Here is a 27,673-nt window from a genome sequence, read left to right on the forward strand (position 1 = left end):
AACCCAGTGGGGAGTCTAAAACTGGTTGCAGTTACAGTATATCAGGCTAATGTATTTGGTCAGGTTGTGTATTGAGAGGGATTTTGATATTGTAATTGTTAAGGACATTTTTTATATATCTATTAGTGACCATGCAGAAAACATGTCTTTACCTGATTGTCATCTGTTTTTTCTGACCACAACCACATTATTACATTTTTCAGGCGCCTCTGTCATCATAAATAGAGAGAGAGCGAACTCTAGTCTACAGTAGAGAGGATAGAGAGAGCTCTAGTCTACAGTAGAGAGGATAGAGAGAGCTCTAGTCTACAGTTGAGAGGATAGAGAGAGCTCTAGTCTACAGTAGAGATGATAGAGAGCGCTCTAGTCTACAGTAGAGATGATAGAGAGAGCTCTAGTCTACAGTAGAGAGGATAGAGACAGCTCTAGTCTACAGTAGAGAGGATAGAGAGACAGCTCTAGTCTACAGTAGAGAGGATAGAGAGAGCTCTAGTCTACAGTAGAGAGGATAGAGAGAGAGCTCTAGTCTACAGTAGAGAGGATAGAGAGAGAGCTCTAGTCTACAGTAGAGAGGATAGAGAGAGACCTCTAGTCTACAGTAGAGAGGATAGAGAGACAGCTCTAGTCTACAGTAGAGAGGATAGAGAGAGACCTCTAGTCTACAGTAGAGAGGATAGAGAGACCTCTAGTCTACAGTAGAGAGGATAGAGACCTCTAGTCTACAGTAGAGAGGATAGAGAGAGACCTCTAGTCTACAGTAGAGAGGATAGAGAGACAGTTCTAGTCTACAGTAGAGATGATAGAGAGACAGTTCTAGTCTACAGTAGAGATGATAGAGAGACCTCTAGTCTACAGTAGAGAGGATAGAGAGACAGTTCTAGTCTACAGTAGAGATGATAGAGAGACAGTTCTAGTCTACAGTAGAGATGATAGAGAGACCTCTAGTCTACAGTAGAGAGGATAGAGAGACCTCTAGTCTACAGTAGAGAGGATAGAGAGAGCTCTAGTCTACAGTAGAGAGGATAGAGAGAGACCTCTAGTCTACAGTAGAGAGGATAGAGAGAGACCTCTGGTCTACAGTAGAGAGGAGTACTGGAGTCAGATGGACTTTGTAGTATCTGATCTTCATCTTCAAACGCAGCAGTGACAACGTGATGATATAATATTCTGTCACATGCGCATTGTAGACAGCACACAGCATGCAGGAAAAATGTAACCTTTATTTATGCAGAGAAGTCCCATTCAGCCCTGCTTCAAATCTGCTGGCAGAATTACTCTTTTGTATCAAACGGACAGACAGAAAGGATTGTGGATTGTGCATGTTGCTGTAGGGCTCTTTCGATAAGAACAGCTCCAAACTTAGTTTTGTATGACAATAAGGGATATCGCACCAATATGAGACAATTTTGTATTTGCGTAATGAATGGTAGGGACACCATTTTACAATAACAGTTTTGTTTTGGAAAGCTACAAAAAAATGAAGTGTGAGTGTTAGTTCACAAAAAAGGGGTTGGGGGGATTATTTCAAATACTCTTTGAAGAGGTAGGGTTTCAGATGTTTTCGGAAGATGGGCAGGGGCTCTGCTGTCCTAGCTTCTGGGGGAAGCTGGCTCCACCATTGGGGTGCCAGGGCAGAAAAGAACTTGGACTAGGATGAGCGGGAGCTGCCTTCCCGTAGGGGTGAGAGGACCAAGAGACCAGAAGTGGCAGAACGGAGTGCTTGTCACGTTCCTGACCTATTTTTATGTTATTTTGATTATGTTTAGTTGGTCAGGGCGTGAGTTGGGGTGGGCATTGTATGTTGTGTGTGTTTTGTTTAGTCTATGGGTGTTGTATTGTGTATGGGATAGATAATTGTGAGGTTGTCTAGTTATGTCTATGGCTGCCTGGATTGGGTCTCAATCAGAGACAGCTGTCATTCATTTGTCTCTGATTGGGAGCCATATTTAAGGTAGCCATAGGCAGTAGGCTTTTGTGGGTAGTTGTCTTGTTTAACGTTTGTTGCTTGTCTGGGCACTTGCGTTATTTAGCTTCACGATCATTTGTTGTTTTGTTTGTTTGTAATAGTGTTTTCGTTTCATGTTCATCTTCGTTCGTTTAATTAAAAGAAGATGGCTTATTTTCCTCATGCTGCGTTTTGGTCCGTCTCTCCTCCACACGATCGTGACAGAACTACCCAACTCCATTCCTCTTCTCTCCATTGCTTTAGTTCCTTTTCTCCTTCCTCAATCCGCTTGGTCCTGTTGTGGTGGGTAGTTCTGTCACGATCGTGTGGAGGAGAGACGGACCAAAACGCAGCATGAGGAAAATAAGCCATCTTCTTTTAATTAAACGAACGAAGATGAACATGAAACGAAAACACTATTACAAACAAACAAAACAACAAATGATCGTGAAGCTAAATAACGCAAGTGCACAGACAAGCAACAAACGTTAAACAAGACAACTACCCACAAAAGCCTACTGCCTATGGCTACCTTAAATATGGCTCCCAATCAGAGACAAATGAATGACAGCTGTCTCTGATTGAGACCCAATCCAGGCAGCCATAGACATAACTAGACAACCTCACAATTATCTATCCCATACACAATACAACACCCATAGACTAAACAAAACACACACAACATACAATGCCCACCCCAACTCACGCCCTGACCAACTAAACATAATCAAAATAACATAAAAATAGGTCAGGAACGTGACAGTGCTAGGGTTGGAATGTAGGGTTTGAGCCTGAGATACCCAGCCCTGAGAGGGTGAAGGTGGATCTGATGGTTCAATGTGTCGAAGCCAGCAGATAGATCTAGGAGGATGAGAACAGAGGATAGAGGTTTAGCGGCTTAGACTAACAGTGAAATGCTTGTTTACTGCTTTTCCCAACAATGCAGAGAGAAAAATAGAAAAATAATAGGAATAAATCCACAATGAGTAACTATAACCTGGCTATATACACGGGGTAACAGTACCGTGTCAATGTGCAGGGTTACGAGGTAATTGAGGTAGATAAAGTGCATTAGTAAAGTTTTCACACCCCTTGACTTTTTCTACATTTTGTTACATCACAGCCTTATTCTAAAATGTATTAAATATTTTTTTTTCTTCATCAATCTACACACAATACCCCATAATGACAAAGGAAATGTAATAAAAAATAAAAAAAAACGAAAAAATTACATTTACCTAAGTAATCAGACCCTTTACTCAGAACTTTGTTGAAGCACCTTTGGCAGCTATTACAGACTCGGGTCTGCTTGGCAGACCTGTATTTGGGGAGTTTCTCCCATTCTCTGCAGATCCTCTCAAGCTCTGTCAGGTTGGATGGGGAGCGTCGCTTCACAGCTATTTTCAGGTCTCTCCAGAGATGTTCGATCAGGTTCAAGTCCGGGCTCTGGCTGGGCTACTCCAGGACATTCAGAGACTTGTCCTGAAGCCACTCCTGCTTGTCTGTGTGTTTAGGGTCGTTGCAAACTCAAAGCAGGCTGTCATGTGTCTTTTACTGAGGAGTGACTTGCGTCTGGCCACTCTACCATAAATGTCTGATTGGTGGAGTGCTGCAGAGATGGTTGTCCTTCTGGATGGTTCTCCCATCTCCACAGAGGAACTCTGGAGCTCTCTCAGAGTGACCATAGGGTTCTTGGTCACCTCCCTGACCAAGGCCCTCTCCCCCGATTGCTCAGTTTGGCCGGGCTGCCAGCTCTAGTAAGAGTCTTGGTCATTCAAAACTTGGAGGCCACTGTGTTCTCCCAGTCCCTGCAGAATGATGGAGGCTACTGTGTTCTTGGGGACCATCAATGCTGCAGAAATGTGTTGCTTCCCTAGATCTGTGCCTCAACACAATCCTGTCTCAGAGCTCTACGGACAATTCCTTCGACCTCATGGCCTGGTTTTTGCTCTGACATGCACTGTCAACTGTGGTACCTTATATAGACAGGTGCCTTTGCAAATCATGTCCAATCAATTGAATTTACCACAAGTGGACTCCAATCAAGTTGCAGAAACAACTCAAGGAAACAGGAAGCTCCTGAGCTCAATTTCGAGTCTCATAGCAAAGGGTCTGAATACTTATATAAATAAGGTATTTCTGTTTTTCTAAAAACCTGTTTTCGCTTTGTCATTATGGGGTATTGTGTGTAGATTGATGAGGAAAACAAATAATTTAATCAATTTTAGAATAAGGCTGTAATGTAACAAAATGTGGAAAAGGGGAAGGGGTCTGAATACTTTCCGAATGCACTGTATGTACATATACTGTAGGTAGGGGTCAAGTGACTAGGCAACAGGATAGATAATAAACAGTAGCAGCAGCATATGTGATGAGTCAAAAGAGTTATGGCACTGACAGACAGATGGGGTGGCCCATTCATGTTCAATCAAGGCTAGGCAGGGGGCAAAACTCTATCAAGGCGGAGCGCTTGGCGGTGCTCGGGCCCATGGAAGCCGCTCAGCCGAGATGGAGAAAATAGGATTTTGCTCTATTTTTCAAATTGTGCCGGCATTGTTTTCCAATCACAGTATAACACGTAGCCTGCGTTGTGATACCTCAGCACGTATGCTGTCATGGATCATAGTGACAACAACACTTTATCGCTACGCTCTGATGACACTGATGCTATTACACACACACACACACACACACTTGGCAGATAGGAAAAATATATACAAACCAGTGTGGCTGCACTCTGAAGTGGGGAGAGAAATTACATTTAAATTTTGTTAACTGCTATCCTGCTGCAATGATGTGATCATTTTGTGGTACGTTCCCTCCTTTGTCAAACACTGTTGTACTTTGTCAAATACTTTGGGCATTGCAGAATATTATAGGTGGTGTCTGGTTTGGAAAATAGTAGCATCAATGTCTCACAAAGTTATCATCTTCTAGAAAAATGTGTGTAACCGGTGTGTATGGCAGTCTATCCATTGACAGCCCATAGAATGGCTTCTCTCCTAACCTTATAGCAGCTTTACTGTATGAGTTGGCTATACAGCACAAACCGATCTGGGACCAGGCTACTACTCTGCTGAGACTGAAAAATGCGGATTGCTTCCCACTCCAGGGCTGTGTCCCAAATGGCACCCTATTCCCTGTATACCTTTGCACTACTTCTGATCAGGGCCCATAGTTGTAGCCTGGTCCCAGATCGGTTTGTACAGTATAGCCAGCTCCTACGGTTGTTGTCCGGCTATACAGCACCAACAGATCTGGGACCATAAGCAGAGCAGTCCTCCCACTGTATTACAGGTTGTATAATCTTCTGGTACTTATTTGGCAGCATGTCTACACGTTTTAGAGTGGAATCAGCTAAATGGACTCCTACTCTACATTTTGTATTTTTATGCTTTATTATAAACTGGGTGGTTTGAACCCTGAATGCTGATTGGCTGACAGTCGTGGTATATCGGAAAGAAATGTATCCAATCTCAAACTCATGGACAGAGCTGTCTATACAGTGACTGACTAGTTTCAAGGTTATGTGCACAAGTACATTGAGGTCTTTCTTGCAAGCTCTAAAGCCATCAATGCAGTCATCAATAACATTGTAATACTAAAAATAACATAAGAAAAAACATACGAGAAATTGAAATAAGACCAGAAGAAAGTAAGAAGCTATATACAGGGTCAGTGCCAATACCATATTTACAATGTGCAGGGATACTGGAGTGATAGAGGTAGGTACTGTATGTATCACAGGAGGCTGATGGCACCGTAATTGGGGAGTACAGGCTTATGGTAATGACTGGAGTGGAATCAGTGGAATGGTATCAAATACATCAAACACATTGTTTCCATGTATTTGATGCCATTCCATTCGCGCCGTTCAGTCACGCTGTTATTATGAGCCATCCTTCCCTCATCAGCCTCCACTGGTATGTATAGGGGTAAGGTGACTAGGCATCACGATATATGATAAACAGAGTAGCGGCAGCATATATGATGATTTTATGTGAGTGGGTGTGGTGTGCGTGTGTGTAGAGTCACTATAAATGTATATGCATATTATGTGTGTGTGAGAAAATGATGAAGTGAGTGTGAGTGTGCATAGAGACAGTGCAAAAGTTAAATAAATAACGGTCAACTCAGCCATTTAATTAGCTATTTAGCAGTGCTATGGCTTGGGGATAGAAGATGTTCAGGAGCCTGTTGGTGTCAGACTTGATGCACCAGTATCACTTGCTGTGTGGAAGCAGAGAGAACAGTATGGTTTTAGTGGCTGGAGTCTTGAACGATTTTCCGGGCATTCCTTTCACACCGCCTGATATAGAGGTCCTGAATGGCAGGGAGCCCCAAGTGAGGCCACCATCTGTAGCGCCATGCCACATAGGCAGGCTATTGCTACTACCCATTATATCAAGATTATAGTTTGAACCATGTTTTGAGGCTATACAGTGTTTGTTTACATTTACATGGTTTAAAAACAAAGTAATAAAACAAATATTTTGGGTTTTGATCAGGTACGACAATTGAAATAAGCTCATGAGGCATGTACAGTCGTGACTAAAAGTTTTGAGAATGACACAAATATTAATTTCCACAAAGTTTGCTGCTTCAGTGTCTTTAGATATTTGTTGTCAGATGTTACTATGGAATACCCGAAGTATAATTACAAGCATTTCATAAGTGTCAAAGGCTTTTATTGACAATTACACGAAGTTGATGCAAAGAGTCAATATTTGCAGTGTTGACCCTTCTTTTTCAAGACCTCTGCAATCCGCCCTGACATGCTGTCAATTAACTTCTGGGCCACATCCTGACTGATGGCATGCTTGGAGATTGTCAGAATTTGTGGGTTTTTGTTTGTCCAACCGCAACTTGAGGATTGACCACAAGTTCTCAATGGGATTAAGGTCTGGGGAGTTTTCTGGCCATGGACCCAAAATATCGATGTTTTGTTCCCCGAGCCACTTAGTTATCACTTTTGCCTTATGGCAAGGTGCTCCATCATGCTGGAAAAGGCATTGTTTGTCACCAAACTGTTCCTGGATGGTTGGGAGAAGTTTCTCTCGGAGGATGTGTTGGTACCATTCTTTATTCATGGCTGTGTTCTTAGGCAAAATTGTGAGTGAGCCCACTCCCAGAAGCAACCCCACACATGAATGGTCTCAGGATGCTTTACTGTTGGCATGACACAGGACTGATGGTAGCGCTCACCTTGTCTTCTCCGGACAAGCTTTTTTCCGGATTCCCCAAACAATCGGAAAGGGTATTCATCAGAGAAAATGACTTTACCCCAGTCCTCAGCAGTCCAATCCCTGTACCTTTTGCAGAATATCAGTCTTTCCCTGATGTTTTTCCTGGATAGAAGTGGCTTCTTTGCTGCCCTTCTTGACACCAGGCCATCCTCCAAAAATCTTCGCCTCACTGTACGTGCAGATGCACTCACACCTGCCTGCTGCCATTCCTGAGCAAGCTCTGTACTGGTGGTGTCCTGATCCCGCAGCTGAATCAACTTTAGGAGACGGTCCTGGCGCTTGCTGGACTTTCTTGGGCGCCCTGAAGCCTTCTTCACAACAATTGAACCGCTCTCCTTGAAGTTCTTGATGATCCAATAAATGGTTGATTTAGGTGCAATCTTACTGGCAGCAATATCCTTGCCTGTGAAGCCCTTTTAATGCAAAGCCATGATGACGGCACGTGTTTCCTTGCAGGTAACCATGGTTGACAGAGGAAGAACAATGATTCCAAGCACCACCCTCCTTTTGAAGCTTCCAATCTGTTATTTGAACTCAATCAGCATGACAGAGTGATCTCCAGCCTTGTCTTCATCAACACTCACACCTGAGTTAACGAAGAGAATCACTGACATGATGTCAGCTGGTCCTTTTTTGGCAGGGCTGAAATGCAGTGGAAATGTTTTGGGGGGATTCAGTTCATTTGCATGGCAAAGAGGGACTTTGCAATTACTCTGATCACTCTTCATAACATTCTGGAGTATATGCAAATTGCCATCATACAAACTGAGGCAGCAGACTTTGTGAAAATTAATATTTGTGTCATTCTCAAAACTTTTGGCCGACTGTATAAGTTATATTCTTCAAGAATCAATGGGTATATATCATTAATGTAAAAGTAAAAAAATCTAATCAAAGTTTATTGGCCCATACACAGATTTGCAGATGTTATCGCATGTGCAGCAAAATGCTTTTGTTTCTAGCTCCAACAGTGCAGTAATAAAACCTATAAAATAATACAAAACAAGACGCACGAAATCCAAAGTGAAAAATTAAGAAATATTAGAACGAGCAATGTCAGAGTCCGGAATATATATACGAGGAAATCGTGATGGATACAAGCGAAATTGAATATGCAGGTAGGCCTATGCGAATTGTGAATAATGCAAAAAGCACGACGAGTAGACCGTTTAGAAACCTTTTATGGATAGGCTACTTCTAATGCATGGCCAGGATAAGAAATACATCCGACGCATTATTGTGAAACCAGCTTTCGTTAAAGTAGGGTAAGGATTGCCTCCTAAGGGCTTGGTTTTTAATTGAGTGAAAATAAGAAATTGTAACAGGAAATTAACTTAAATGTTTTTAAATATGAGTGTCACCGGATAATCTCATCTCTCGTTCCATGGTGGGCATATGGATATGTAGCCTACATGGAGGGGGTTTTACGCACATCCAAAATAAGACCAGGAGCTGGCTAAAATAATGTACAACACATGGATAAAAGGGGATGTCCGCTCACTGTTTTGCTGCTCCAAAACTTTTAACTTTAAAAAAAGCTTTGGTGATTTAAGATTTATTTCAAAGCAATCTCACGAGCCAAACCCTTTATTGATAGTTTTGGCTAGTTGGCGAATGCTTTGGGCAGGACAAAAAAACAGCCTTAATTTAGGGGAGCGGAGGCTATGTTTGGTTTTTAATTAAATTAAATGCAGTGGGAAAAACACGTTTTTTATGTTTCTAATTACGAGGTTCACATGCACTATGGGCCAGATTCCGACATAGGAAATTAGACGATCTTATGCACGTCTTTCCTATGCATTTCCCAGTTGGTACTCAGACTTTATGAAGGTGCGTAACGGGTTTTGCAGGCGTTGTCCCCTCACTTGCGGAATAAATGTAATTCGACCAGTGAAAGCCCTCCAACTGGCTGGCCAACAGATTTTCTTTTGAGTTTTCATTCAATAGAATTTTCAGTACATTTATCTTAAGCCATCCCTTTAAATGCAGTGCACCTTTTAGTTTGAATTTTGTCAATAGACTCACTAGAATATATCAAGAAAACGGATTCAGAATATTAGGGATCAGTGAAAGAAATCCATCTAAATAAATATATGCACATTTGTCTCTGTTTCAGCACCCATTGGTAGATTTGTCGATTATTTAGCGTTAAGAAAGTACAGTACTTATGAATCATAAAAACAGGTTTGGAGAGCCTTCATGAAAGAAAGAATACAGTGGTTTGATTCATTCAGATAATTGCCAAATTCAGTTATTCTTGTTGGAAGAATAGTGTACATAAACTCAGCAAAAAAAGACCCTGTCTTTCAAAGATAATTCGTAAAAATCCAAATAACTTCACAGATCTTCATTGTAAAGTGTTTCAACACTGTTTCCCATGCTTGTTCAATGAACCATAAACAATTAATGAACATGCACCTGTGGAAAGGTCGTTAAGACACTAACAGCTTACAGGCAGTAGGCAATTAAGGTCACAGTTATGAAAACTTAGGACACTAAAGAGGCCTTTCTACTGACTCTGAAAAACACCAAAAGAAAGATGCCCAGGGTTCCTGCTCATCTGCGTGAACGTGCCTTAGGCATGCTGCAAGGAGGCATGAGGACTGCAGATGTGGCCAGGGCAATAAATTGCAATGTCCGTACTGTGAGATGCCTAAGACAGAGCTAAAGGGAGACAGGATGGACAGCTGATCGTCCTCTGCAGTGGCAGACCACGTGTAACAACACCTGCACAGGATCGGTACATCCAAACATCACACCTGCAGGACAAGTACACAATGGCAACAACAACTGCCCGAGTTACACCAGGAACACACAATCCCTCTATCAGTGCTCAGACTGTCTGCAATAGGCTGAGAGAGGCTGGACTGAGGGCTTGTAGGCCTGTTGTAAGGCAGGTCCTCAACAGACATCACCGGCAACAATGCCTATGGGCACAAACCCACCGTCGCTGGACCAGACAGGACTGGCAAAAAGGGCTCTTCACTGACGAGTCGCGGTTTTGTCTCACCAGGGGTGATGGTCGGATTCGCGTTGATCGTCGAAGGAATGAGCGTTACACCGAGGTTTGTACTCTGGAGCGGGATCGATTTGGAGGTGGAGCATCCGTCATGGTCTGGGGCGGTGTGTCACAGGATCATTGGTCTGAGCAATCTCAACACTGTGCGTTACAGGGAAGACATCCTCCTCCCTCTTGTGGTACCCTTCCTGCAGGCTCATCCTGACATGACCCTCCAGCATGACAATGCCACCAGCCATACTACTCGTTCTGTGCGTGATTTCCTGCAGGACAGGAATGTCAGTGTTCTACCATGGCCACCGAAGAGCCCGGATCTCAATCCCATTGAGCACGTCTGGGACCTGTTGGATCGGAGAGTGAGGGCTATGGCCATTCCCCCCCAGAAATGTCCGGGAACTTGCAGATGCCTTGGTGGAAGAGTGGGGTAACATCCTACAGCAAGAACTGGCAAATCTGGTGCAGTCCATGAGGAGGAGATGCACTGCAGTACTTAATGCAGCTGGTGGCCACACCAGATACTGACTGTTACTTTTGATTTTGACCCCCACTTTGTTCAGGGACACATTATTCTGTTTCTGTTAGTCACATGTCTGTGGAACTTGTTCAGTTTATGTCTCAGTTGTTGAATCTTGTTATGTTCATACAAAAAAAGTTTGCCGAAAATAAACGCAGTTGACAGTGAGAGGACGTTTCTTTTTTTGCTGAGTTTAGAATTATAATTGGGAGAATAGTGTACAATAATAGGCTGTACCCTAGTCTATTTCCTGCACTAACCATGGAACTGTGTGATGACATGGCCAAGTATTGCGCCATGGGTCGGGTTCAAACTGTTAAGGCTTGGTCTATGCTCAGCTCCATAACGATTTAATTTGCCTAAACATATATATTATGAACTGTTACTAATGATCCTCAGCAACAACCACATGGCCTTGACAGGGTTTACAGATAAGCAAATGAAGGTAAACGAGACAATGTATTTAAATGGAATGATAATGGAGGCTATACCAACTGAAGGGAACTAATAGTAAATTGACAGTTGAATATGTGTTGTTATTGGGCCTACTGATGATCAATACAGATGGTGGCTAATATTTAACATGATAGAAATAGGAAACAGAGAAAGTCAGGTTCGCCTATAATTAAGACATTTCCGAGTGCCCATCCCTGCAAGTTAAAAGGCTGTACAATTTCAATTCTGCATAATGGCTCAGCATTTCATAAACTTTACTGCTTTGGTTTGCTGCCATATGATTGGTTTCACATTTGTCAGCGATTATCATGTAAAATAGATCTAAAACAAGTCATTTATATTTACAATTATTTTATCCAAACAGATTACTTATTTACCAAGCTCTAATCAATAGCTCGTATTAAGTTGTAAATTACAGTGGATGGAGAATGGTGTTACGAAGTAGATGCTTTTTCCACTTGGAACCGGTCGGTTCGCTAGATCTTATTCAGGGTTTCCTCACACGTAGGTGGTGGAATTATGAGGGAATTAAGTCAAGGAATACCGCGTATCACCTCTGCCACATCTTCATTTATTCCATCTCCACCCCAAACAAATATCAGGTGAATGGCATGCTATTCTCATGCTTAAGTTCACGGTCAGAATACGCATAGAGAGAAAAGTGCATAAAAAGGGAATTACGTTTTGTATGGCCCCAAAAAGCACATCTCTCTTGCTCCATGTGCATAATGGGCACTGTGCTTCATGAGTCATGGCTGGAAGGCTGTGCTTTAGCGGAAACCTGTATTCATGTAGAAGCTCTGATTCCAGAAATGTGATTGGAAACCTTTAGTTCAGTGTTTCTCAAACTTCGGTCCGTAGATTGGCGCCAGTATCTCATAGTTAGCTGATTTAGTTTAAAAGTAAAAGCTCCTCAAAGAAGGTATTTGGCTGTTCCTGGTACACAAAAGGTTAAAAAAATAAAAACTTGACCTACTGAGTAGTTTATCTAAGTAATGACATAAAGGCTTATCACGCAACATAGACAATGTGTATGATGCTGATGGACAGGCACTGTCAGAAGAGCTCTGTGTCTCTGTCACCTCCTCTTCAGCCCTGTTTCCTCTAAACACGCACCAGAGAGGCTGTCTTTTTTGCTTTCTGTGGCACATACACACTTCCTCACATACTGCTTGTTTGTCACTTTGGTTCTTGAATCTTCTTTTCTATGTTTGTCCTCAAAGATTAAGGATACGTCTTTCTGAACCTTAGTGGATATTTGATGCATTCTTATTGTTATATTACAAATAGGAGCAGCTTTTACCGATCAACAAGCTTTGATGACTTGACTTACTGTATGTATTTCAAGTACTGACACATTTAAACACATTGATGTTGTAATACTGGATCAATTCCTGAAGTCTCCCATCTGTTAACTTGTGTTCTTAAATGCATATTATCCTTCTCTGCGAAACCAACTTTCTCGGATTCTTCCATAGCCGCGTGAAGTAGTTTTTTCGCCATCGCGATATATCCGCAAATACAGGACTATTAAAGGCTCAGTGCTGACCTAGTTAAATAAAATAACATAACAAAAGGCTCAGTGCACTACTTTTAAAATTATTTTAAAATTAGATTTTTCAGGGGCTGATGCAGCACCCTCACCACCCCTACTTCCCGTGGCTATGGACTCTTCTCTAAATGTTCTAAACATCCGCCCCCCTTGTCTTTACTTTTCTTTTCTTTCTTTTCCCAGCCCTGCTTTACGCCACCATCTTCGGTAACGTCACCACCATCTTCCAGCAGATGTACGCCAACACCAACCGCTACCACGAGATGCTGAACAGCGTCCGTGACTTCCTCAAACTCTACCAAGTGCCCAAGGGGCTGAGCGAGAGGGTCATGGATTATATCGCCTCCACCTGGTCCATGTCCCGGGGCATAGATACTGAAAAGGTATCTCAAACTGTAAGCCAGACATTCATTACCTTGACATTCATTACCCTTCCCCCCTGTGTTTGTTTGTTTTTCCTGCATGGTAGCTTCTGCAGCAGGCTGGCCCATTTGTGTTGTGGTGGTGATCGTGACTCTGTGTTTTGTTATGCTGGACCAGTCCACTTGGGGTGGGGTAGGGGATGGTGTTGAGTTAATGGATAATGCTCTGTAGCACTGCTATATTAACAGATTATCATAAATAGTCATGACAGCTGGTGTTAGTTTATGACAACTGACTTTACCCTGTTTGCTAATCAGACAAACGTTGTCTGATTAGCAAACTGCTTCAGCTAAGTAATGGTGTAATATGAGATAATCAGATTAGTTCATTTGATGTGACATGGTTTGAAACCTATTTTAAGCATAGCATATAGAAAAACCAGTGAAGAAATTAAATGTAAGAAATGTGTCCAATAGGTAAAACATTTTGTAAATACTGTACAGCAGTTTGTCTTTTGGGGCTGCCTCAACACTGATAGTTGGGGTAAGTAGGTGTAGTTCAGTACTGATTTTGGCCCATTCCAATGCTGTATGCGTGTCAGCAGAAAGCAACACTATGCAAGCTTCCAGGCACATTTCTCCCACAGCGCAGGGAGAATGGATGAGGGAAGGAGGGTAAAATCCTTTAAGGATTCTCTGCTATCGCAGACTGACTCACCTCAGCCTCAGGAGTGTAACTGTGGCTGCTGTGACGACAAGAGCATCCCAGCCAGGCCTGTAGAGGGAGGCTGGCTTGATTGGCAGTTTTGGGGGATTCTTTGTATGATCTGCTCACATACTCAACTAACTGTAACCCATACCACTAACCTTAAGACACTGTTGGGGTTACTCTATACACTTATACTTCCTGGTTTTTAAAACAGAAAAATCAGATTTACAGAACAGGATTATAACATTGATTTACTGTTGTATTTTCTATGCTCCTAAGTGCTCCTCTAACTTGTTCTTTTACCCAATGAGCACCATAACTGGATGATGATATTATTATAAATAACAACCTGTTTTTGGTTGGTTGCCATGATGCGACACTCTTAGAATATTTCAAGATAAAGATGGAAGGGAAAGTCACAAGAGAGAAGAGGATTTAAAGTAATGTATCAACATGCTATCATGGCTGCCAGTCAGACATTTCTGGTTCACCAAAGGCAATGAGTGTGGAAGGTGGCATAATTTGGTTATTTAACTCAACCCTCTCGCTCTCTCCCGCTCTCTTTCTTTCTCTCTCTCTCTTTTCCTCTCTCCTTCTCCTCTCCCCCTCCCAGGTATTGCAGATATGCCCTAAAGACATGAGGGCAGATATCTGCGTCCACCTGAACAGGAAAGTCTTCAAAGAACACCCTGCGTTCAGGTTGGCCAGTGACGGGTGCCTGCGTGCCCTGGCCATGGAGTTCCAGACTATCCACTGTGCCCCTGGTGACCTCATCTACCATGCCGGAGAGAGCGTGGACAGCCTCTGTTTCGTGGTGTCAGGATCCCTGGAGGTCATCCAAGATGACGAGGTGGTGGCCATCTTAGGTGAGTACTTGTTCATTGTACAGTATGATGAAGTAGGCTTACATGGTAGCCATTTTGGGTGAGTTGGCTGTCCATTGTACAGTACGAGGTGGTGGCCATTTTGGACGAGTTGCTGTTGAGCCGGTGCACATTGGTACCGTGGTGGTCATTTTTGCTTGGATTTCTCTAGTTGGCTTTAGCTCAGGACATGACTGCTCGCTATTAAATTTAGATTTTTTGGAGGGGATAACTAGCTTGCAAATCTTTTGACAAGTGGATGGAAATCGCTACTCAAATTGTAATGGGAAAAAGCGATATATTGAGCAGAAATAGCCTCAATATTAGATCTGAGAGACTCAACAGTGCCTCTATTGACACCAGCACTTCCATCTCAAAGCAAACAGGTCTATGTAGATTTGAAAATTGCTAACTTGGCGATAATAATACGCTGGATATACCTACCAAAATGCTTGTTTTTGACATTACCGTAACGTTGCTTTGAGGCAAGTGGAAAATGGAGCCCCAGGACTTTTCTCTTCGGAGATAAGGTCTTGACAGGAGGTCACTATGGGACAGAGACTAGGGATTCCTCTGATAATATCATCAGTGTGTACATGTCTACCTCAATTACCTCGTACCCCTGCACATCAACACGGTACTGGTACCCCGTGTATATAGCCAGGTTATAGTTACTCATTGTGTATTTATTCCTTGTGTTATTATTTTTCTATTATTTATATCTTTTTCCCTCTCTGCATTGTTAGAAAGGGCCCGTAAGTAAACATTTCACTGTTAGTCTACACCTTTTGTTTACGAAGCATGTGACAAATAACATTTGATTTAATTTAACCCCAACAACAGTCCCTGTTGAGACATTAACAAGGTGTTAATGTGGGATTGGAGGGTGAAGGCTACACCGCTAAATGTTGAGTGTCTGTAGATCACGCCTTGTTATACAGTATGTCTGAGTAATGCATTCTTTGTCCTTAATCGCATTCCTGGTTTTGGTTGGTCTCGACGGTGTGTGTGTGTGTGTGTGTGTGTGTGTGTGTGTGTGTGTGTGTGTGTGTGTGTGTGTGTGTGTGTGTGTGTGTGTGTGTGTGTGTGTGTGTGTGTGTGTGTGTGTGTGTGTGTGTGTGTGTGTGTGTGTGTGTGTGTGTGTGTGTAGACTGTTGTATGTATCCAACCCTGTTTACATGGGCCTGAAATATCAGAAAATAGTTATTGCTACATAGACGAACATTGACGGTGCTGGGCAAATAGCAAACATTGCCGGGAAAATATACAAACAACATCATTTAAAAAGTGAACAGTAATAATGCAACACATCAATACACACAAAATGGATGTTCCTCCCTGGGTCTGCTGGGTAACAGAGCTGTGGTTGTTTTCTCTCACGTTGCTGACCTGTAATTGGTGGGTTGGCTCGTGGGGAGGATTAATATCATGTTTTGTTGTTATACTTTCCCTGGCTATTTCATGGCAATGGAACCCTGGGTGATGAACTAGCTACCGCAGTCAATCACTTTCTCACTAATGGTAGCTGCTATAGCCTACAGTATCACTGCTGCACCAGCACTGTGATCGTTCTACTTCCTCTCTTGGGTTTTCACAAACTGCAGGACATGAAAGCATTTGTTTAAGGGTTTCCAAGATTCAACCAAATCTGAAGAACAGCATTCTAACTGTAGCTGTCTTGCTGTGCCTTTTTTCCCTCTCTGTCACTGCCTTGGTTTGTTTCAGGCTCTAAGACATGAAAGCCTTGATTTTTTTAATCAATCCAATCTGATTATGCTGACAAACTCATCAAAACTATCCTTTGTATCACAACCGATGTGTCAAACATGTTTTACAATTTGAGTGTAAAATAGGCCATTGTTTAGTTGATTTATATAGTTAGGAGTGACTACCACTGACCCAGAAACTACCACTATAAGTACGTTTGTAAATAGCCTTGAGTTGTGCGAGCTGGAAGGGCTCATAGGAGCTGGAGCCTATCTACTGTTTCTGTAGTTTGAGGGAGCTTGATGTACAAGTACACCCCCTGGACAGGATACAAGTCTATCCCAGGGCCTTACCCCCAATCTATCTTCTTATGCTGAGTGTCAAGCAGTGATGCATCGGGTCTCATTTTTACAGTCTTTGGTATGACTTGGATGAGGATCAAACTCCCAACCTTCTAATCTCTGGGAATGAAAACGTGGGCCTACACCCACCCATTTACGCGCTGTAATTCAATGTTGGCTGTGTATTTGATGGGTGTTGGCAGCTTTTCAACAACGTACCGTAATGCTGAGGCAGATGTCAGTTTCAATTAGGAAGAGACTAATATAAACCGCTCTCTTTTCTGGATGTAAACACTGTGTGTGTGTGTGTGTGTGTGTGTGTGTGTGTGTGTGTGTGTGTGTGTGTGTGTGTGTGTGTGTGTGTGTGTGTGTGTGTGTGTGAGCATGCGTTTGGGTGTGCATGCCTGCGTGTGTGTCTGTGTGCTGGTGTTAGATTAAAGATAGGCTCAGCTAAATTACTTTGCCACGAGCAGCACCGCAGATGAGCGAGATGCAAGACTTTGCTCTCACACAGTCACCACAGTCTCTGCGCATGTGCACGGGTCTGCTTTACGCTGTAAGTGCATGGTAGGTACGGGACCAAAACAGCTGAGAAGTTTAGCCTCGCACTTCAACGCTCTTATTTGTTGCGGAAATTAACCCACTGTGCTGTTTACTTTGTGCACCTACGTTATATCGCTGAGCTTACCATCTAAAGGAGTAGATAAACTGAACTATAGCAGGTTGGTATTCTGTGTTAAGCTGTGGTGTTCTGTGATGTTCTGTTCTATGTTGTGCTGCACTGTGCTGTACTATACTGTGCTGTACTGTTCTGTACTGTACTGTTCTATACTGTGCTGTACTGTACTGTTCTGTGCTGTACTGTTCTATACTGTGCTGTACTATACTGTGCTGTGCTGTACTATTCTATACTGTGCTGTACTATGCTGTGCTGTACTGGGTTATGTTGTTTTGTTCTGTGCTACATTGTTACTTTGTGCTGTGCTGAGTGCTAGTCAGAGCTTCTCTGGGGAGAGGGATAGGTAGAATAGGAAATTATCCTGACTTTGATGTTTCTCCAGCAAGCTACAAATAACTCCCTCACCGTTGATCCTCAGCCTATGCCATTAGGATTTGTTTTTCCTTGAGCTAAATTCGGTGTCTTTCTACGAAAGTAAATTCAATTCTTTGGGATTTCTTTGCAGTATGGTGATTAGCAAAGTGACTGATGGGAGAGATTTCCTGTTTATGATGTTAAATGTTTGGATTCCTTTTTTATTTGATTGGTGGATTCAAATAAAGTATTTAAAATGTATGTGTTTGTGTGTGGGGGCTGGTTCTTCTATCCTTGTGCAGACCTAAAATCCCACAAAGTCTGCACAAGAATAGTAAAACGAAGATTCTTCCTCGTGGGGACATTTCCCACGTCCCAATGAGGACGAAGGCTATTTTAAGCTTAGGGGTTAGGTTTAGGGGTACAATTAGGGTAAGGGGTTAGTGGTTTGGGTTAGGGTCAAGGTTAGGTTTTGGGTTAGGAGTTAGGGATAACCTTAACCCTATTTTCCCTAACCCTAAAATTAAATTCTGAATGGAAATTAATTTTATTGTCCCCACGAGGATAGAAGAACAAAACGTGTGTGTGTGTGCGCGTGCGTGCCAGACCTGGGTTCAAATACAAGTGTATTTGTTATTTAAATATTTTTTCTTTGTATTTGAGGCTTTTCAAATACACAGCCCAAAACAAGTACTTTTATTTGAGTATTTAAATGGTTATTTGTAAAACCCAAATAGTCAAACAAATTGTGGGTTAAATTCATGGGAGTGTATTTGAGTCCGTGTATTTAAATACTTTCCGAGTGCATTTCAAAATACATTCCAATATTCAACTACTTGTTTTTTTCCAAATAAAGGTTATCTGAATACTTGTTTTAAAATGTATTGAAAAGTAATTGAAATACCTGAAATATCATTTGAACCCATTTCTGGTGTTTGTGTGTGCACATGCATTTGTAAATTAATGCATGTCTTGTGCAATTGCATGATATCTTGTGAGAGTTCTAAGTAGGAAAACAACATTAGGTAATATAAAAGGTTATCTTATCTTTTGCAGTCACCGCGACAAACATTGTCCCATTCACTCTCAATCATTCAACAAAGATATGAAAGTTAATATTATAGATTTGAAGTCAGAAGTTTACATTTACATTTAAGTCATTTAGCAGACGCTCTTATCCAGAGCGACTTACAAATTGGTGCATTCACCTTATGCAGTGTTTTTCACAATTCCTGACATTTAATCCTAGTAAAATTTCCCTGTCTTACATCAGCTACAGTAAGTTCACCACTTTATTTTAAGAATGTGAACTGTCAGAATAATAGTAGAGAGAGTGATTCATTTCAGCTTTTATTTCTTTCATCACATTCACAGTGGGTCAGAAGTTTACATACACTCAATTAGTATTTGGTAGCATTGCCTTTTAAATTGTTTAACTTGTGTTAAACGTTTCAGGTAGCCTTCCACAAGCTTTCACAGTAAATTGGGTGAATTTTGGCCCATTCCTTCTGACAGAGCTGGTGTAACTGAATCAGGTTTGTAGGCCTCCTTGCTCGCACACACTTTTTCAGTTCTGCCCACAAATTTTCTATAGAGGTCAGGGCTTTGTGATGGCCACTCCAATACCTTGACTTTGTTGTCCTTAAGCCATTTTGCCACAACTTTGGAAGTATGCTTGGGGTCATTGTCCACTTGGAAGACCCATTTGTGACCAAGCTTTAACTTCCTGACTGATGTCTTGAGATGTTGCTTCAATATATCCACATAATTTTCCTTCCTTACGATGCCATCTATTTTGTGAAGTGCACCAGACCCTCCTGCAGCAAAGCACCCCCACAACATGATGCTGCCACCCCCGTGCTTCACGTTTGGGATGGTGTTCTTCGGCTTGCAAGCGTCCCCCGTTTTCCTCCAAACATAATGATGGTTATTATGGCCAAACAGTTCTATTTTTGTTTCATCAGACCAGAGGACATTTCTCCAAAAAGTACGATCTTTGTCCCCATGTGCAGTTGCAAACCGTAGTCTGGCTTTTTTATGGCGGTTTTGGAGCAGTGGCTTCTTCCTTGCTGAGCGGCCTTTCAGGTTATGTCGATATAGGACTCGTTTTACTGTGGATATAGATACTTTTGTACCCGTTTCCTCCAGCATCTTCACAAGGTCCTTTGCTGTTGTTCTGGGATTGATTTGCACTTTTGGCACCAAAGTATATTAATCTCTAGGAGACAGAACGCATCTCCTTCCTGAGCGGTATGACGGCTGCGTGGTCCCATGGTGTTTATACTTGTGTACTATTGTTTGTACAGTTGAAGGTGGTACCTTCAGGCGTTTGAAAATTGCTCCCAAGGATGAACCAGACTTGTGGAGGTCTACAATTGTTTTTCTGAGGTCTTGGCTCATTTCTTTTGATTTTCCCATGATGTCAATCAAAGAGGCACTGAGTTTGAAGGTAGGCCTTGAAATACATCCACAGGTACACCTCCAATTGACTCAAATGATGTCAATTAGCCTATCAGAAGCTTCTAAAGCATGACATAATTTTCTGGAATTTTCCAAGCTGTTTAAAGGCACAGTCAACTTAGTGAATGTAAACTTCTGACCCACTAGAATTGTGATACAGTGAGTTATAAGTGAAATAATCTGTCTGTAAACAATTGTTGGCAAAATTACTTGTCATTCACAAAGTAGATGTCCTAACCAACTTGCCAAAACTATAGTTTGTTAACAAGACATTTGTGGAGTGGTTGAAAAACAAGTTTTAATGACTCTAACCTAAGTGTATGTAAACTTCCGACTTCAACTGTAGTTAATTTAAAATTGCCAGTACTTGGACAGCTTTACATTTAGGTATTGTGTCGTGAAATTATGTCTGCGCTTTTTTTATATGCTCATCCATTTAAGTTCAATTTCATAGAATCACAAATAGGATCCTCTCAGAAACCAGACGCAGTGATCACAACAAATGTCTATAGTGTCTCTGTCAGTGGCGGTTGATGCCATTTAAGAGGGAGGACAAAAAATATATATGCACTAAAGTGTTGGTTCCATGTTTCATGAGCTGAAATAAAAGATCCCAGAAATGTTCCATACTCACAAAACAACTATCAAATTTTGTGCACAAATTTGTTTACATCCCTGTTAGTGAGCATTTTTCCTTTGCCAAGAAAATCCATCCACCTTACAGGTGTGGCATATCAAGAAGCTGATGAAACAGCATGATCATTACACAGGTGCACCTTGTCCCGGGGACAATAAAAAGCCCCTCTAAAATTAGATTTTTTTTCACACAACACAATGCCACAGATGTTGCTTATGCTTTCAGTACTAGATTCATTCTTTGATCCTTTGATTGGGTGGACATGTCAGTTCATGCTGCAAAAGCTCTGATAGGTTGGAGGATGTCATCTGGAAGTTGTCATAATTACTGTGTAAGTCTATGGAAGGGGGTGAGAACCATGAGCCTCCTAGGTTTTGTGTTGAAGTCAATGTACCCAGAGGAGGATGGAAACTAGCTGTCCTCCGGTTACACCATGTAGGTCATTGCAAAACGGTGTGTTTTAATAAATTATTTGGTGACGTGAACATATTTTGTGTAGTTTCCTCCTCCGAGGAGCCTCCACTGGTCTGGTTATGGTTTGTCATTGTAAATTCACTCTCATCAACAAGTTTTGTGTTTTGGCCAGGAAGGTTATTGGGTTCAAACAGGCTTTTGTTGGTGTGATTGACAGGTCTGAACCAGGGTTTCCTGCGTGCCATGTGACTTTGTTTTTCTGCTGAGTCAAAGTCTAGGCATTAGCTAAGGGCGCAAACACAAGTCTTCACATCTCAGGCAAAGTCACACTGGGATAAACTAATCATTGTTAGGTTTCTGTTATAAAGAGGCCATCTTAGCTGCTTTTCTCTCTCTGCAGGTAATTTTTTTCCCCGAAATCTTTAAATTATATTTAAAATAATAATTCAGAAGTAAATCTCAGATGGAAAATCTGTTAGATCTAAGAAGTAATATCTTAATCGGTGCTCTCTCTCTCCTTGCAGGTAAGGGGGACGTGTTTGGGGATGTGTTCTGGAAGGAGGTGACCCTGACCCAGGCTTGTGCCAACGTGCGTGCCCTGACCTACTGTGATCTCCATGTCATTAAACGGGATGCCCTGCAGAAGGTTCTGGAGTTCTACACAGCCTTCTCTAACCACTTTTCACGGAACCTGCTGCTCACTTACAACCTGCGGAAGAGGGTCAGTGTAATCTTTTGGAGCACCCACTTTTCTTTTAGCCTCGTAGAACCAGCCTGATATTTATTTTCACCAGTCTGTTTCGTCTAAGTGATAAGGCTGGTTCACAAGACCACCCTTCTTCCTCCCTACGGATCAAACTCTCTTTCTTTTCTAATTTCTGTTCTTGCCCTTTTATCTTCCTTGTCTCCTCTGCTTATCTTTCATGTCTCAATCTTTCTCTTACTCTCTTATCCCTTTTTTTCTGTTCTCCCTTCTCATCTTCCGCCCAGAGCATCTTTGGGCTGGTAACCCGCTGTGTTACCATCATTATTGTTACTACTTCTTCTGGTGGCACAATGTCAAAATGGTAAAAATAATTTAAAATCATTAAACTGCCATATTGGTTGATTTAGAATGGAATGACGTACACGAATACATTTAAATTAAACATATATTTTAGAAAAGTTATTTTTTTCCAAAATGCCACCACAATTCAAAAATGACCCAGCTGCAACCAAACATGTAACATGTTTAATTTAATCAAGGACAAGTTTGTTAAGCTACAGTCACAATGCAAACACGTAATACTGAAATGCATGCAGGTGTTGTACATATAATGTATAATATATACATTATAATGTACTGAAATAACAGGATAAGGGATTTATTTTTTTTACACAAAGGCTTTGAGCGAGTCAATGTAAACATACCCATAGGAAAGGCTGTACACAGACTATCAAGTATTAATAACAATAGTTATGATCAATTTAAGCAATAATACAGGATAGGCCACATGTTATGACATTTTTATCATTGCTGTGACGTGGTCATAGCCATGAGGTGAAGCCAAGTGGCGTTGTAACGATGTGCGCTGAGAGTCGGGAAGCAAGTTCAGGGAGTGAGTGTTTTAATAAATAAATGAAACATAATACAAAAACACTCACTCCCTGAACTTGCTTCCCGACTCTCAGCGCACATCGTTACAGAATGACGCCTCACCAAAGGGAAGCATCAGGGAGTGTTTTTTTGTTGATTTTGTTTTGGAGGCGATGTCGGGTCCGGGTCTCAGAATCGGAGCTACCTGGGAGGCCTCAGCCGGTTTGTCGGATTCCCATGCCTCGGCGGGTTCGACGGGTTCACCTGCCTCAGCTGGCTCGACGGGTTTCCATACCTCAACGGGATCGATAGGCTCCCATGCCTCAGCTGGCTCGATAGGCTCCCATGCCTCAGCGGGCTCGATAGGCTCCCATGCCTCAGCGGGCTCGATAGGCTCCCATGCCTCAGCGGGCTCGATAGGCTCCCATGCCTCAGAGAGGTTGTTTTCCTGACACCACACTCCGAGTGCCCTCACCTCCTCCCTGTAGGCTATCTCGTCGTTGTTGTTAATCAAGCCCACTACTGTCGTTTCGTCTGCAAACTTGATGGAGTTGGAGGCGTGTATGGCAACGCAGTCATGGTTGAACAGGGAGTACAGGAGGGGGCTGTGCACGCACCCTTGTGGTGCCCACTGTTGAGGGTCAGCGAGGTGGAGATGTTGTTTCCTACCTTCACCACCTGGGGGTGGCCCGTCAAAGTCCAGGACCCAATTGCACAGGGTGGGGTTGAGGCCCAGGGCCTCCAGCTTGATGATGAGCTTGGAGGGTACTATGGTGTTAAATGCTGAGCTTTAGTCAACAAACAGCATTCTTACATAGGTATTCCTTTTGTCCAGATGGGATAGGGCATTGTGATGGTGATTGCATCGTCTGTGGACCTGTTAAGACGGAATGCAAACTGAAGTGGGTCTAGGGTGCCTTGTAAGGTGGAGGTGATATGATGCTTGGAATAGTCTCTCAAAGTACTTCATGAGTGCTACGGGGCTGTAGTCATTTAGTTCAGTTATCTTTTCATTCTTGGGTACAGGAAAAATGGTGGCCATCTTGAAGCATGTGGGGACAGCAGACTGGGATAGGGAGTGATTGAATATGTCCGTAAACACACCAGCCAGCTGGTCTGCACATGCTAAGAGGGGAGGTATGTTCCGGTCAGCCTCAGAGAATAAAATCATAGCGCTTGATGGTTTTTGCAATGTTCTGTATTGACTGACCTTCATGTCTTAAAGTAATGATGGACTGTCATTTCTCTTTGCTTATTTTAGCTGTTCTTGCCATAATATGAACTATGTATTTTACCAAATAGGGCTATCTTCTGTATACCCCCCCCCCCCCCGCCCCCAAGCATTAAGAAGGAAAGAAATTCCACAAATTAACAAGGCACACCTGTTAATTGAAATGATTTCCAGGTGACTACCTCTTGAAGCTGTTGAGAGAATGCCAAGAGAGTGCAAAGCTGTCATCAAGGCAAAGGGTAGCTATTTGAAGAATTTCAAATATAAAATATATTTTGATTTGTTTAGACTTTTTTTGGTTACTACATGATTCCATATGTGTTATTACATAGTTTTTGATTTCTTCATTATTATTCTACAATGTAGTAGGTGTTATAAAGCTTTTGGCTGGTAGTGTACATCAGCTGGCCAGCACTGCACTATCAGTGTAAATCAATGCTGAGATTACTTTGTGTGTGTAACAAGCTTTGATTCTGCAGTAAATGTCCCCAACATGTGAGTCAATACAGATAAGAGAACTGTACACAGACCAGGGGATGATACAGCTATCTACGGTGCATGTGGGACCATTCGTCCTCTGAGTGCTAGGAGATAATACATCTGTTCTCACGCTCCGTAATATAACATGAAACCAGAGAAAACACCCACGGGGGCTCTATTTTCCCTGTGACATGGCCCCTTGAGAATTCCCACCAAAATGAATGTGTCAAAAGTCATGTCCATAGAGTGGCTAGTAATAGGGATTGGTATTGACTTGACAAGTTTCGTGATGTAATCTGACATATCTCATGATCGTCCATCTCTAGTTTGATTGAGACATGATGATCGTTACCATGTCTTTTCAAATCAAATCAAAATCAAGTCAAATGTTATTTGTCACATGCGCCGAATACAACAGGTGCAGGTAGACCTTACAGGGAAATGCTTACTTACAAGCCCTTAACCAACAATGCAGTTTTAAGAAAAAAAGAAAAAAGAGATAAGAATAATAAATGATTAAAGAGCACCAGTAAATAACAATAGTGGGGCTATATACAGGGGGGTACCGGTACAGAGTCAATGTGCGGGGGCACCGGTGTCGAGGTAATTGAGGTAATATGTACATGTAGGTAGAGTTATTGAAGTGACTATGCATAGATAATAACAGAGAGTAGCAGCAGCGTGTGGGGGGGGGGGGGGGGCAGCAATGCAAGTATTTTGTGTAGCCATTTGATTAGCTGTTCAGGAGTCTTATGGCTTGGGGGTAGAAGCTGTTTAGAAGCCTCTTGGACCTAGACTTGGCTCTCTGGTACCGCTTGCTGTGCAGTAGCGGAAAGAACAGTCTATGACTAGGGTGGCTGGAGTCTTTGACAATTTTTAGGTCCTTCCTCTGACACCGCCTGGTATAGAGGTCCTGGATGGTAGGAAGCTTGGCCCCAGTGATGTACTGGGCCGTACGCACTACCCTCTGTAGTGCCATGTGGTCGGAGGCCGAGCAGTTGCCATACCAGGCAGTGATGCAACCCTTCTGGATGCTCTCGATAGTGCAGCTGTAAAACCTTTTGAGGATCTGCGGACCCATGCTAAATCTTTTCAGTCTCCTGAGGGGGAATAGGTTTTGTCGTGCTCTCTTCAAGACTGTCTTGGTGTGCTTGGACCATGTTAGTTTGTTGGTGATGTGGACGCCAAGGAACTTGAAGCTCTCAACCTGTTCCACTACAGCAACGTTGATGAGAATGGAGGCATGCTCGGTCCTTTTCCTGTAGTCCACAATCATCTCCTTTGTCTTGATCACGTTGAGGGAGAGGTTGTTGTCCTTGCACCACATGGTCAGGTGTCTGACCTTCTCCCTATATGCTGTCTCATTGTTGTCTGTCATCGGCAAACTTAATGATGATGTTGGAGTCGTGTCTGGCCGGGCAGTCATGAGTGAACAGGGAGTACAGGAGGGGACTGAGCACACACCCCTGAGGGGCATCCGTGCTGAGGATCAGTGTGGCGGATGTGTTGTTACCAACCTTTTACCACCTGTGGGGCGGCCCGTCAGGAAGTCCAGGATCCAGTTGAAGAGGGAAGTGTTTAGTCCCAGGGTCCTTAACTTAGTGATGAGCTTTGAGGGCACTATGGTGTTGAAGGCTGAGCTGTAGTCATCTGTGGATCTGTTGGTGCGGTATGCAAATTGAAGTGGGTCTAGGGTTTTTGGGATAATGGTGTTGGTGAGCCATGACCAGCCTTTCAAAGCACTTCATGGCTACAGACGTGAGTGCTACGGGTCGGTAGTCATTTAGATAGGTTACCTTATTGTTCTTGGGCACAGGGATTATGGTGGTCTACTTGAAACATGTTGGTATTACAGACTCAGACAGGGAGAGGTTGAAAATGTCAGTGAAGACACTTGTCAGTTGGTCAGCGCATGCTCGGAGTACACGTCCTGGTAATACACCTGGCCCTGCGGCCTTGTGAATGTTGACCTGTTTAAATGTCTTACTCACATCGGCTGCGGAGAGCGTGATCACACAGTCGTCCGGAACAGCTGATGCTCTCATGCATGTTTCAGTGTTACTTGCATCGAAGCAAGAATAGAAGTTATTTTGCTCGTCTGGTAGGCACGTGTCACTGGGTAGCTCTTGGCTGTGTTTCCCTTTGTAGTCTGTAATAGTTTGCCCGCCTTGCCACATCCGACGAGCGTCGGAGCCGGTGTAGTACGATTCGATCTTAGTCTTGTATTGATGCTTTGCCTGTATGATGGTTCGTCGGAGGGCATAGCGGGATTTCTTATAAGCCTCCGGGTTAGAGTCCCGCTCCTTGAAAGCGGCAGCTCTACCCTTTAGCTCAGTGCAAATGCTGCCTTTAATTCATGACTTCTGGTTGGAGTATGTACGTGCAGTCACTGTGAGGACGACGTCCTCAATGCACTTATTGATAAAGCCAGTGACCGATGTGGTCCTGATCCTCAATGCCATCGGAAGAATCCCGGAACATATTCCAGTCTGTGCTAGCAAAACAGGCCTGGAGTTTAGCATCTGCTTCATTTGACCACTTTTTTTTTTGACCGAGTTACTGGTGCTTCCTGCTTTAATTTTTGCTTGTAAGCAGGAATCAGGAGGATAGAATTATGGTTAGATTTGCCAAATGGAGGGCGAGAGAGAGCTTTGTACGGGTCTCTGTGTGTGGAGTACAAGTGATCTAGAGTTTTTTCCCGCTCTGGTTGCACATTTAACATGCTGATAGAAATTAGGTAAAACTGATTTAAGTTTCCCTGCATTAATGTCCCCGGCCACTAGGAGCGCCACCTGGATGAGCGTTTTCCTGTTTGCTTATGGCGGTATACAGCTCATTGAGTACAGTTTTAGTGCCAGCATGGGTCTGTGGTGGTATGTACAGTGGGGCAAAAAAGTATTTATTCAGCCACCAATTGTGTTTCAGTTTCTGGCCAGTTTCTGGGCAACATGGACTTTCATCTCCCTCCAAAGATTTTATATGGGGTTGAGATCTGGAGACTGGCTAGGCCACTGCAGGACCTTGAAATGCTTCTTACGAAGCCACTCCTTCGTTGCCCGGGCGGTGTGTTTGGGATCATTGTCATGCTGAAAGACCCAGCCACGTTTCATCTTCAATGCCCTTGCTGA

The 27,673-nt window shown here is 42.8% G+C and overlaps 1 protein-coding gene across 1 annotated transcript in view; it reads left to right on the top strand.

The window, feature by feature from the left end:
- LOC139571036 (voltage-gated delayed rectifier potassium channel KCNH1-like) overlaps window positions 1-27,673 on the top strand; it is an 80,816-nt gene that overhangs the window by 32,581 nt on the left and 20,562 nt on the right. The window contains exons 10-12 of the mRNA XM_071393517.1: window positions 12,916-13,127; window positions 14,417-14,669; window positions 21,783-21,979. Of these exons, the coding sequence (XP_071249618.1) occupies window positions 12,916-13,127; window positions 14,417-14,669; window positions 21,783-21,979 (662 nt within the window). The remainder of the gene's footprint in view (window positions 1-12,915; window positions 13,128-14,416; window positions 14,670-21,782; window positions 21,980-27,673) is intronic.

This window comes from Salvelinus alpinus, chromosome 3 (assembly GCF_045679555.1).
Source record: "Salvelinus alpinus chromosome 3, SLU_Salpinus.1, whole genome shotgun sequence".
Lineage (NCBI taxonomy): Eukaryota > Metazoa > Chordata > Actinopteri > Salmoniformes > Salmonidae > Salvelinus > Salvelinus alpinus.